We start from the raw sequence: 14,674 nt of genomic DNA on the forward strand, positions 1-14,674 counted from the left end.
CTGATTCTTTGTTGTACCATTTGAGTCTCAGTCAATTTACATGGAATCACGAAGCTATCATACTCAACTTTAACAGTTACAATTTCAAACAGTGCTTATTTGTTTTCAGGGGGGGAGTCATATGAACCCTTCAAACCCCCTGGCTATATGGTTGTGGCCTTTATACTAGTAATCCATAGATGCTGATAGTCCATTCTGTCCAAAGACAGACAAATTTTATATTAAAATGGGCATTAAGTTTTGTGAAGTTTGGTTTATGGCTAAATCTTCAATGGTTGTATCTGGTTTTTGGCTAAATCTTCAATGGTTGTATCTGGTTTTTGGCTAAATCTTCAATGGTTGTATGTGGTTTATGGCTAAATCTTCAATGGTTGTATCTGGTTTTTGGCTAAATCTTCAATGGTTGTATGTGGTTTATGGCTAAATCTGCAATGGTTGTATCCTATTTGATGCTGAACATTTTCCCTCTTATACTATATGTTTTATATATTGAGATCTATATTTTGATCCATTTACTTTGATGTCTTATCTATATACGTCTGTTATTATCTTTATTGTATTGTTTTATCTATTGATGTTCTTCTTGTCTGTCTGTCATTTTATTTTTATATATCATTTTATAAAGCAGCAAAATAATCATTGTTATACATGTATATTATTATTGTTGTTGTTTTGTTAATCTCTACATTGTCAACAAATAAAATATTGAAAGTAAAGTGTTATTGGATTGTTTTGTAAATTCGTCAGATGTTAATATCAGTAGTTTCCTTACAGTTAACAAACAAATTGTTTTATACTATAGAGTTATTGCATGAATATTGGGGAATATTGTCCCGAGTAGAATTTGATATTGCATGAGCTTGCGAGTGCAATATATGTTCTACGAGGGACAATATTCCCCAATATTCATGCAATAACCCTTTTATTGTATAGGAAAGTAAAAATTGTTTTAAACTAAGATTTTGTTGTTGATGACATTATGAATTTTGAAGATTTATTGCACTAGTGCAATATTGGAATTTATTTCACGCTAACTATTGGTTACTTTCTGTGGGAAATATTATATTGCTATGCAATAAATACAGTTACCAAACTGACAAATATATACACTATATATAAGTAGATGTGGCATGATTGCAAAAGAGAGAATTATACACCTAGGGACAAAACTTAAAGGGGGCCCAGTTGCCTATTGCTCCTAGATTGCTGGCCCCTAAACTTTTCAGTTAAATTTCAGTTGAACATCTAGAAACTAATTATGAAATATCTGGTCTGGGCTCCCAGCTTGTAATTCCCAAGTTTAGTCCCTGACACCAGAGACCAAAGAATGTGGATTTTAACAACTATGGTTTACTATAATGCCTTAAACGATGAGTGAAAACCATACTGCATAGTAAGTTATACAAGCTAAATGTATAATAAATGGTGATGCAATACTAAAAAAAAAGACCTAATTCATATTGAATCAATAAATGAACGCAAATATTGCTTTTGATTTTCAATTTTATTCTTGTGTTGTACTTCAAAATTTTGTTTCAACAGCAGAATCTCATTATGTGCCCGTTCCAGGTCCGGAAGCAGTGTTGTTACATATGTGTCATATTTGTCTTGGTATATTGTTAAGTAATAAATTAGGACATTGGTTTTCTCATTTGAATTTCTTTTCACTGCATATTAATCGTTAAACAGAATAATACACAAAAACATTTGTTTGAATGATAAGAGTTTTTGCAGTTCACTTTTTAGCTCACCTGGACCAAAGGGCCAAGTGAGCTTTTCTCATCACTTGGCGTCCAGCCAGATGAAAAAATATCTGCAACTTAAAATGTGTAACCACCAAGAACTTTTGCCTATGATAGACAGGATAAGCTGGATAACTTCCTGATGGGTGCCATATGTGGGGGAGGATCTGCTTACCCTTGCAGAGTGCCTCAGACCATCCCCAGTTTTTGATGGGATTTGTGTTATTCAGTCTGGAGTTTCTATGTTGTGTTTTTTGTATTATTGATTGTGTGTTTTCTTCATCTTTTTTAGCCATGGCCTTGTAAGGTTATTTTCAATTAATGAGTTTGAACGTCCCTCTGGTATCTTTCGCCCCTCTTTAACTAAGAAATGGAACTGCAATATATAAATAAACAAGAATTTATTCTTATAATGCTTTTAATTCTCAATCTTCCATTAATCTAAATCCAACATAGTTTCTTAAAGACTCAAGTCCTTTCAACACAAAAACAATGTAAAAATACTCTTAAATCAGACCTTATAACTCACAAAATATTTCAGATGTATGCTTTTTTTTAAATGAACAGAGGTATAGAATTTCATTCCTATATATAAAAAAAAAAGTCAACATCATAAAATTATCTGAAGTAACATGTTTTGGAGTTATATGAATAATTAAAACAAAATATTTTGGTCAAAAACTGCTATAGGAATGCCTGATGAATCTGGATAATTTCCCTTGCAACACCCAACACATTGAGGATAAAACCCCTAGTTGGGATAAACTTATGAAACTCTAAATATGAATACTACCCCCACAAAATTAATCATAAAATAAAATAATAGAATTGAACTATCTGTCTCAGTATTAATTTCAAATGCAAAAATCAATCTTTATATTTTGAAAACCAATTATTAAAAGCTGCATGCAATATCTGGACTCAATAATTCAAGGAAATCAAATGTAATTATTTAACCAGAAATCAGTGTTTTTTTTATTATTTTGAAAAAGACAAAAATATATTAAATGACAATTTAATGATAAATGCTATATAAAGTTAATTCTGTATTTATTGAAACAAAAAACTATTAGTTTTACAAGATAAATATAGATTCCCATCCATTTCTAGTATAAAAAATAAATAAACATAAGAAATACCAATACTAGGTACAATAAATAGAACAAAACTAATACTATCACAGCCTAGCTTGTATCTACATTGATATTATAAATCTAGACACTTGTTTATAATACTATTCCCAGACTTGGCATGATTAAGAATTAAGAATTTAATATATGTAAAGACACTGGTCAACTATTGACCTCTAAATATTTGGTTTTTTGTGTTGTTGTGTTGCTGTCATTATTTCTGTTAGAATTTAAAACAGTGATACTTGTCTTTTCATCCTGAAGCAACAATATAGCTTGGCTTAAGTAAACCATAACTTCAGAACTTAATAAATATTGTGAAAAGGTACTTTCATTATCATCATAAAAACAAAAAATCCTTAATTTTCAAGGACATTGCTCTTTAGTTCTTTAAGACGCAGTAAAAAAAAGCTTAATTTTTTGGGATTATCATCTTTTTAAAGCTCAAGAAATGAAAACATCTATTGATATTTATATTGGGATGGACACTATGGGAAATCTCATAACAACTGGAAGATAAACAATGTGTTCCAAGAAAGACAATCAAAATGGTGACCCATCCTTTCAATAATACAAAAATAGAATAAGATAAGATGGATTTGATTTTCTAAAACAAATAATAACAGCACTACCAATCAAGATTTACCTTTAAACAAGTTTTATTATCATTCTCATTCAAGACTTACACATTGCATAATTACTTAATCATATATTTACTTTATAAAGATATAGGAAGATGTGGTATAAGTGCCAATGCTACTCTCCATCCAACATTTGTACAAGTCTCAAACCATGTCAGTTAAAGTATTCTAAGATATTTTGTTTTATATAAATTCTAAGAGAATTATGAAAGTAAAAGACTAAGTTTAAAAGTTCACAATGTTAAGACCTAAGAATTTGTAAAAATACAAAATATGTGTTGTATTATATTACTTAATTTGTTTTAAATGTCAGTGAACATAACAAACAGAAAATCTGAAAGAAATTCTCCTCTCATAAACAATATTTGATTGAAAGAATGTGTATAATCCCATTTTCAACACACTTGGTTAAATCATGGCGACAAGTTTTTATTGGAGAAAGCGGAAAAATGTGAACAGAACCACAGACTGGCAATTCTAGTGAGAGTTGACTGGACCTTGTGCTCCATCTGATCCTAAGACAGGCTTATCAAGCATTCTGTCAGTATTGCAGATTTGCCGGTCTGACGGATGGACAGACGGATAGGGTGCAAATCTATAGTCCCCTTTGACTTCGTCAGTAGCCTGTAGGGGACTTATAAGTGATCACTATAAACTACATTAGCCACTCAGCCATCCAGGCACCAATGTAACAAATGTAATACGAAGACTTCTGTTCATGTACTTCTTTGGTAATGTATTGTCATGAAATTTGTAGTAGGTATATTTTCACAAAAATAAGTGCACACAATTAGAAATGCAGTTTAAATTCATCTATGGAACAAACTACTGATAGAATAATTGAATGTGTTATATTGAAAACCAGAATAAGACTTGAAAAATCTAAATGCTTTATGGAGATATGTACACACATTAAACACACAACTTCAGTTTTACTGGTATTTACTTAAAACGCTGCAAAATTAAAAACACATGAAAAAAGTTAAAATAAAGTATTTAAAATACATCTAAATAACACCATTTTATTTCCAAACAGTATCAAACAAACAAAAAATTATCATAATAAAAAATATATGGCAAACAAAAATATTCCTTTTTAGCATTTTAGTACAAGTCCAGAAACAGCTTCAATAAAATACATCCTTTCTGGATGGTAACCAAAGAAACCTTATCAATGAACATTTATAAAACCACACTCAGAAATAACATTAGTATAGGCAAAACTGAATGGCAATGGTATGAAACAGGCAAGGTCTTTCAAACTTGTGAGTAATGAAAACATGACAAGGTCACCTCCCGACTTTGTAAGAAAAGAATACATGACACAAGAGTGCACATGCTGAAATGTCTCGCCTTCTAAACTAATCATTGATATTATGTTGATAGTCCTAAGTATAAAGCTAAGCTTTATTACAACTGTCACATAAACTTAACATTAACCAAGATAACTAAACAAAGACCAATGAACCTTGAAAATGAGGTCAAGGTCAGATGAACCAAGCCAGACAGACATGTACAGCTAACAATGCTTCTATACAACATATTATATAGTTGACCCATTACTTATAGTTTAAGAAAAATAGACCAAAACGCAAAAACTTAACACTGTGCAATGAACCGTGGAAATGAGGTCATGGTCAAATAAAACCTGCGCGACTGACATGAAGATCATAAAATATTTCCATACACCAAATATAGTATTGATGAAAAGACCAAATCTCAAAAACTTAACTTTGACCACTGAACCATGAAATTGAGGTCAAAGTCACATGACATCTGCCCGCTAGACATGTACACCTTACAATCATTCCATACAACAAATATAGTAGACCTATTGCATATAGTATGAGAAAAACAGACCAAAACACAAAAATGTAACTATAACCACTGAACCATGAAAATGAGGTCAAAGTCACATGACATCTGCTGGCTAGACATGTACACCTTACAATCATTCCATACAACAAATATAGTAGACCTATTGCATATAGAATGAGAAATACAGACCAAAACACAAAAATTAACTATAACCACTGAACCATGAAAATGAGGTCAAGGTCAGATGACACCTGCCAGTTGGACATGTACACCTTACAGTCCTTCCATACACCGAATATACTAGCCCTATTGCTTATAGTATCTGAGATATGGACTTGACCACCAAAACTTAACCTCTTGTTCACTGATCCATGAAATGAGGTCGAGGTCAAGTGAAAACTGTCTGACAGACATGAGGACCTTGCAAGGTACGCACATATCAAATATAGTTATCCTATTTCTTATAACAAGAGAGAATTCAACATTACAAAAAATTTGAACTTTTTTTTCAAGTGGTCACTGAACCATGAAAATGAGGTCAAGGACATTGGACATGTGACTGACGAAAACTTGGTAACATGAAGCATCTATATACAAAGTATGAAGCATCCAGGTCTTCCACCTTCTAAAATATTAAGCTTTTAAGAAGTGAGCTAACGCCGCCGCCGCCGCCTTAGCCGCCGCCGCCGGATCACTATCCCTATGTCGAGCTTTCTGCAACAAAAGTTGCAGGCTCGACAAAAACCAATATGATCTATTCACAAACATATTTTCTTGCAACTGATTAAAATTGGTATTTCATAAAAAGGATATCAACTAAAATAACAACTGCTCATAAAAATGTGAAACCAGTTAATCTACAAGTCAAAGCTGTGCAAGTACAAGCATCAGGAAAATTCTCACAATTTCCGTCTTTTTTGATGACTTGAAAATTGGTGTCCTTTTTTGAAATTGTCAAATTCATACTTGAAAGTTATATCGTCGATAATTTACTCTTTGACATGTTCAAAGAACACAGGCAAAAAGTGATAGCAATCATTAGCCAATATAAAGTACAGACAGCAACCTTCCAAGGATATAACCTTATCACATCTTGTAATCAAGATAATCAACGGAAAAGCTTCAACAAAGAACTAATATGGCAACAGTCTCTTAGATCTTCTTCAAAAGATACAACCGTTTTATCCATATAACAGAGTTTGCTAATCAAAAGAAAACAAGTAGAAAATGAATATACAGGTTACATACATTTATAGAATATGATGTGTAATGCTAAATTCTTAGACTACCAATAGATATAGGGACAATAGTAAATATATCAATCAACAAATAAAACTATAGTAAAGGAATCTATTCTGAACAAGAGTTATGAGTATTGAAATTTGTTCTTTATAATTCTGTCATGAGTGAATTTGGTCATTTGGTATAGGAAAAAAATACCCATTAGATGTAATAAGAAATGAGTCATCTTTTACTTAATTAGGGAAAAATCTTTTTAAAGTTTTACTACTTTGGTACATGTAAGATGTTGTAATGCATTCAATAACTGCAGCAGCTGATGTCCCTTGGACAAAATAAGAGGCATCAATGGTGTTTAATGCTGTTGTTCTTATTGATAATTTGTCAATGCTGTTGGTTGATAGAAAATATCACTCCTGTTTTTACAAATTATAAAACCAGGAATCACTTCACGTCTTGAGAAAACATGAATCTGATCATGTTGATAGACTTCCTTTTAAAGCTTATCAATCATCAGAAAATAAGGAGCACTGAACTATTACAATATACTCGATATAAATAACAAACCAATTAAACTGATAAGATATTTAACAATACCTACGTTAAATAAAGAAACTAAATAAAATAAATAAATTACTAGAACATAAATATAAACATCACAATGGCACATCAGACAAGTAGAAACCACAAAAACTTATCATATAGAAGCATGACTAAATTATAAATACAAGTTTTAAAACAGTAACACTAAATTTTCACAAGATAACATTTCTTAAGGTTACATTCAGTCCATATTTTCCTATTATTTCATACAAAATACATAAGTCCATGTTACAAAGATATTGATATGTTAATCAAATCATTTCTTTGATTTTCATCTCATAAAAAATAAATCCTCAAATTGAGCAAATAACTATATATACCTCATATGACACATAACTATATATACCTCATATGACACATAACTATATATACCTCATATGACACATAACTATATATACCTCTGGCTCATATGACACATAACTATATATACCTCATATGACACATAACAAAATGCCCTTAAAAAACATCAACATAATTACCAGTTACAGTTCAAACTTGACATTTTTATATAATATATCACAGATAAAAAAATCTAGCATAGGATAAAGTTATGCTCTTTCAATCTAAAACACTGAGTTTTCATGGAGGATTAAAGTTCAAGAATAATGCTATCCCTCAATCCAAAACACAGTAAGTTTACTAGGAGCTGGTTTTGGTCGACCAGATTTTGATGATTCCACCTTCCTACCATGATCATACGGAGTTACAACACCGGAGGTATCCTGAAAATAACAAATATTTTATTAACAGAATTGCAAAAATATGTCAGTACTTTACTTTAACCTATATATAACCTATAATTTAAAACAAGCATTGAATCTAGCAGAATGTTTGATATATCAGATTATTTACCATGTGGCCTAAAATGAAATAAATCTCAGTAAATAAAAAACATTTGTAGTATTTCTATTCACATATCAGATGACAAACATGTCTATTAGGTGTTGGTGCACCCTGCATACTTGTTATCATTGAAGGCTCACAATCAGTTATTTCAAGATGAAGAACAAGAAAATACTATAATTCTGTCTTGAGATATTCATGAACATGTATTGTATATAAAATAAATTGTATATATTGTCTCCATTTTCTGGTAAAGATAATCAAAATTCCCTATTTTCTTTTACAAAAAAGTGAACTATCATAAAAACGGCTTATGTACCGGTATGTTTGTATGAGCAAACCAGATATTGATTTAATTAAAGTGACAAATCTACATCTAATAGAGTCAACAAACAATATAAAAAACACAAATAAATAGTCCCTATACAATCTATATTCCCAATACAATCTACACCTATCCAATGAATCGTTGCACCCTATACCTCTAACACCCACCCTTTAAAATTCAGAAATAAAATGGATGTAAATAATTTGAGAAATGTAGTGCAGTTGAATGGTATTCAACATTAACAAGTCCCATTACTCCATTCATTTAAAGAAATTCTATTTGATGAAACCAATTGGTCATTGTCTTAAATGGAAACAGATTATTCAAGTATTATGTTGGTATTCAATACTTTGTAGTGTACTTAACCAAGCAATACTCAAGTACTAATTGACATCCATACTTTTAGAATATTATTAGCATGCAGTTTATATTGTCTTTTCAGAACATGCCCTGAGCTATATTTAAAGCCAAATCTTCTGTTTAAATATTATAAACTATCTTTCTGAATCACACACAAAGAAATTTATATAGAAAACTGCATGTCAATCAAAGTGTTTAAGTAAAGCAATGTGATTGTAAATATCTATATATAGTAATAATGAAATGGAGCAGATGCAGTGAATCCCCTCGACCATTTGTCTTACACAAAATTCAATCAATGTGCTTGTAAGCACTGAAAAGTTAACCTTGCTTAAATTTATCAGTGCGTAGTAAAATTAAATATTGATTGTATAAAACATTGGGTACAGTTGTTTTAACTACAATTCTGGACAAAGGGAGATAAACTCTAATTTTTAAAGATGACTTTTATGACATCATTGATATTTTTAGAACAGAAATTAGATTCCAGCACCTTGCAAAAGTTATGTAATTCACTTGACAAGTTAAACCAACTTTTTTGAAACTTGAATATCAGAGCACATATTTCATTGATAAATATCTAGAAATGTTCATGGATAAGATGTATAGAATGTTATGATCAATGGACTATATTTTGTGTATCTTAAAAGAAGTGATAAATCTTGGAAGTCAGTACCATAGGGTTTTGTTTCATGCAATCTTAACCCAAAAACCTATTCACTGAAATTAAGCATGCTCATTTTTTTGAAAAGTTTAAATGAATGTTACCTAATTTTTGTATAAGATTGTCAGGATTTTCATAGAATTGTTCGGACAAAACTTTTTTTTTTTGGACAAACATTTGGATGTGTATAACCCTTACTTAAGTGAGTCAGACCAATAAATACCTAGAAAATAAAACCCTATATAAGCACTCTTTTTTCACTACAGAATACAAATGGGCAAGGGGAAAATAATGATAAAGCATCAATAATTCTAAAATTAAAGGCTCATTAATAAAATAATTCGTACAGCTGTTAATTTGCCTTTTATCTTCATGGAGTATTTACTGTTAAAATATTGTTTAAACAGAACCTTATTTCATAATGCTACTGAAATTCACATAAAACAGCATTGTTTATATTATAGTTTTTAGAAAAAAAATGTCTTTTAAATCTATTTAGTCTTGTGAAAAAAAAAGTGTTACACAAGCTAAGCAAAATCTTGTGCTGTACGACTTTGACGATACATGTGATGTATACCTGAATAGCCTGAATCTTAGAGTGGGAGCATCACAATCCTACAATAAATAGTGTGATTATAATACATTTAACTTTCTTCAACCTGGAAGTCTTTACCAGCATCCAACTTAATGTGACCGTAAGTACATATAGTAGCTGACTTTTTATCAAATAATACAGATAGAATTTCTCTTCTCTACTTTTTTTAAGTAAGCTGTCTACAGGAGAGAAGTTTCTTAAAGTTGGTAAATAGTGATGCTTTAAGGTAACAATACTAACTAGCATGAAATAAAGTTCCACTGGACCATGGTAACTGTGATAGATGTGTATAACAATGATAGCCACCTATCTGATAAATAATACTTACTGGCGCGGAGTTAAGTTCCACTCTCCGACTGTGCGATAGCTGTCTAAGGGAGTGGAGATTGTCTGGATGTTGGCCAATAGTGTTGATGTGTCTGAAATCACAAAGAAAACACATAATTAGGTCATTACATAATTTCTATTTGGACTACAGCACTTTTCTGGCAAGCCTCAGTCTTTATATGAAAGACTTGCATTTCAATGATTGATAGACACAATGTAAAATGGCTTATACACAAATATATTATGAGCATGCACATTTAAAAGTCTGTGATTTATACGACTTAAAATGTGACTTGAAACATGAGTAAAGATCTTAATTTCAAAGTCAAATCTGGCAAAGGCTTTGGAAGGGAGTGATTTAAATCATAAAACAAGCTATTTGCCAAGTCAAGTGTTAATCTATGGAATTCACATTCTGCTTAAATCTAACATGCATGGATACTCAAGCAACAAAATTCCAATTGTCAACAGTCTGTTTTCAGAACTTCAGTCAAACATAACATAACCAGTAAACCATATAACAAATGTTTACAATTTAAAATAAATAAATATTGGTAATTGCTGCACAAATGAGAGTTTAAAGCCTGAATTTCTGGTCGAAATTGAAATGTATGGATACTAACGCCACAACAGACCTTTTATTTTTTATAAATATATAACTTAATTTATTTCTTTATAAACACAACTAAAAACTATGAAAAGAACTTATTATTGTTGAACAATGTAAAAAAGTAAAAAGTAACTGGAGCAACACTTTTTTTTTTATGATAAACTATTAATATTTAGAAATTTCAAAAAATAAACCAACAATGCTATTAATATGTGCATACATAGGGTGAATAACTCATGCAAAGGTAAAGTTATAACTAATAACAAAACAAGAGGCTGAAAGGAGCCTGAATCCCTCACATGAATATAAATAATGTTAAACAAGAATGTGTCCATAGTACAAGGATGCCCTACTTGCACTATAATTTTTTATGTTCAGTGGACAGTATAATTGGTGTCAAAACTTTAATTTGGAATTAAAATTAGAAAGATCATATCATAGGGAACATATATACTAAGTTTCAGGTTGATCTGACTTCAACTTCATCATAAACTACCTCTACCAAAAACTTTAACCTGAAACTGGACAGACGAATGAACGAACGGACGAACAGATGGACGAACGGACCCACAGACCATAAAACATAATGCTCCTCTACTATCGTAGGTGGGGCATAAAAACAGCGTCATTATTCCCCATAATCTAGTACAAAAACATAGATTGTATACTAGCACATATACCAGTTACTGTGTCATTTGTATTACAATCTTGATTTCTGATTGAGTGGTATTTGAATACGATATTACAGTAAACTTATTCAATTTGCATCACCTATAACTTTTACATGTATTCAAAGTATTTTTCTATACTGGTATAAAACTGATTTACTGCATAGCAAACAATGATACTAAATACAGAAATTATGAGTCACTTTATTATACAAACATTTCCAGATTCAGAAGAAACTTTTAAAATTTTTAAACAATATATTATCTTGAAATTAACAGGGAAAAAGTTGACAAATGTTGACTCTTCCTTATTGTGAAGATGTCCTACTGTCCAACAAGGGACATAACCTGCTTCAAATTATAATGTTACAGTAATATCACAATTCGAGAATTAGTTTCTGGAGAGGGCTATAGTACTAGCTCACCTTGCAAAACTGGTCAGGTAAGATAAAAATAACCACCCATGTTGTGTTCATTTCAATACAAATAAACAGTAACAATGCAGTAACAAACAGAGATGAAACAATTCACTCACAGCGCCGAGTTCTTTTTTTATTGATACCTTTGGAACCTGTTATTCATTTAAATTAAATACAACACATGAAAGGTTATTTATACTTCAAACAGAAGATTATAAGCAAGTAGAGTAAAGTGAAATGTTTAAAGCCACCATACTTAAAAGTTTATTGTAAACTGATGACAGTTAGTGAGGAAGCCAACATAAAACATGTAATCAACAAATAAATTCAACACTATATTTTAGTAATACAAACAATAATGTAATCTGGTGACAGCTAAGTCACACCTATTTTCTACTTTCTTTGGAAAGGTAAATTCATGATATGTCAGAATAAAGTTTTACTAAAGCTAATACAGGAACTCAAATATCAACCAAGGACATCTACAGTTTACCTCGAATATTGTATAACTGGCTTGAAGAACCTTATAAATATTAGATTGTATACTTAATGAATGAGAACTGAACCTGCATAACTAAATATATAGTTGAGGGGAGATAACTTGTACAGAAACCTTTTATTACCTCATTTGGTATCAAATATCCAAATGACAAACTAAAGTTTATGTCCAAAGATCTCAATAAACCTTCTTTAAAAATATATAAGCTAGCCTACTACTTCTCTAACTTTACTAGTACGATGGTGATCTAAACATAAACTTGATTGTTGTAGACTTACAAATTAAAATGGCTAACACTTTAACATGTAACCTATGCAAATTTCAAAGTCATTGAATCACAACTGAGAGAATTGTCAATGCCAATTCAACTGCATACACAATATTATTGACTTACCATTTGTGGTCCCCCTAGTACTGATTGCACAAACTTTTAACATGTAAACTATGCAAAAGTTTTATATAAGAGCGTAGGCCTTTTATATCTCCATAGATTTGTCTTGTATTTTGCATATTGTTTGCAGGGATCTATCTTTTGTGGAAATTGAACTTGTTTACATGAATTAAAGGGGTACTTTGCTGAACTTTGTTTACATTAATTGATCTACTGTCTTCAGATTGAATTATTTTGATTAAACTGTCAACTATAATATTTGTGTCAAGTGTAAATGGCAAATGCATGATAATTTCAATCATTCATTGAACCCAGTCAGAAGTAAAGGATAGCCCCGGAATGAAAGTGATTATCTATTACTCCATGATGATCCAGTTAGCTATTTCCTGTTAGATACACGCTAGAATCATGCGACTAAATCTACTGACTGCTCACATCATACAACCATACATACCAATGATAAACTGATAATTCTAAAATACCACAAAGTCACATACTAAAACCAATTGAATATATTCCAATTATAAATAACTTGTATGCTTCAACTAGCTTGATTTTCTGTGGTTTATAATTTCTGTTCTTCATATTCAAATATTTTATTGTCTCAGTAAAAGTGTTTACAAATAAAGTTGCTTAGTTTCAAATACTTATTACTTGCTATTTAGCTATGAATTATGTACAAGTTGTAACTAGGATTATTTCAAAGAGCTATCTATTTATATTATTCTACAGCTTCCCCATTGCACCTTCGAGTCCTGCATATTTTTCTACAACATGGAACAAAAATTAATTGACAGATTCTAATGAAAGTTTGTGAAGAAAAACTAAACTAAAAGCTAATTTTTTATTAGGCAAAACTTCCAAACTAAATGTGAAAAAAAGCAGTCCTACAACACCCAGTGAATTATAAGCAGAGTACAGTGAAGCAGACGACTGTTACCTTGGAGATAGCTGAAGAGGAGTGTTTTCCATACCACCACCTGATCTAGAATGACCAACTGTGAGAAAAGACCAAAAATCAGTGATTTCTAAAGTGCTAAAATCATGCTAATATGTCAAATAGCAATCACATCTTAGAAAGTTAAGTATACCAAATTAATTCCCTTTACCTGAGTAAATTATTAATTAATTTAACATGCTGTTTCATATAACGACATACATGGAACTCAAAGAAATTTTTTTGATATCCACTATGTGCTGGTATCAAGAACACAGAAAATGTAATTGCAATTCTAAATTTGCTCATTTTGAAACTTCAAAACTTTTTGTATAACCAATGTTTTCAAATTTTTTAATTAAATGTTATAAAATTTGTCTGTATAATTCAACAGTGTTGCTATTTGACAAATCATGCTTTCTGTTGTAAAAAAACTTAATGCAAAAAAAAATGGATTCAAATAATAAACTGCTCAAAATATTTATAGATGCTTTAAGAAAATAAGTGTTTGCAATATTTGTAATGACACAAATGAAAATCAAAATATACATATACCTTGATTTAATACAAAGACTGAAATCTAATACCATTTGAAGAATGTAGAAGATGGAAATAGCTCCTCATATATTCTTAAGATTAACGATTTCATGTTCTTGGAAAAATTAATCTTCTACGGATTACATATAAATCTGATTGCAATCATACCCCATCTTATTCTTTACAGCCACACCTCAATATAATTTGTATCATTGACAGATAATAATTTCTTGTTATCTTCATGTTCTTTTTATTATACATTTTTGTCTTTAAATTTAAAAGAAATGTAAATCAAAATGTTGTGGTTTTTGCTGTTGGAGAAA

At 30.6% G+C, this 14,674-nt stretch overlaps 1 protein-coding gene across 10 annotated transcripts in view; it reads right to left on the reverse strand.

Annotated features, from left to right (window-relative positions):
• Nucleotides 1–6,112: 6,112 nt before the first annotated feature.
• Nucleotides 6,113–14,674, reverse strand: part of LOC143059706 (cytosolic carboxypeptidase-like protein 5) — a 33,961-nt gene continuing 25,399 nt past the window's right edge. For 2 of the 10 annotated variants that reach the window (XM_076233320.1, XM_076233275.1), the window contains 3 exons: nucleotides 10,292–10,382; nucleotides 7,604–7,895; nucleotides 6,113–7,571 (listed from right to left, as the gene is read on the reverse strand). In XM_076233320.1, coding sequence (XP_076089435.1) covers nucleotides 7,877–7,895; nucleotides 10,292–10,382 — 110 coding nt within the window. In that variant the 3' untranslated portion in view covers nucleotides 6,113–7,571; nucleotides 7,604–7,876. Of the gene's footprint in view, nucleotides 7,572–7,603; nucleotides 7,896–9,945; nucleotides 9,984–10,291; nucleotides 10,383–12,103; nucleotides 12,140–13,331; nucleotides 13,351–13,817; nucleotides 13,876–14,674 lie in introns of those variants that run through there. The other 8 variants (XM_076233283.1, XM_076233299.1, XM_076233306.1 and 5 more) reach the window with 8 other exon arrangements.

The sequence above is a fragment of the Mytilus galloprovincialis genome, chromosome 1 (genome assembly GCF_965363235.1).
Source record: "Mytilus galloprovincialis chromosome 1, xbMytGall1.hap1.1, whole genome shotgun sequence".
NCBI classification, from domain to species: Eukaryota; Metazoa; Mollusca; class Bivalvia; order Mytilida; family Mytilidae; genus Mytilus; species Mytilus galloprovincialis.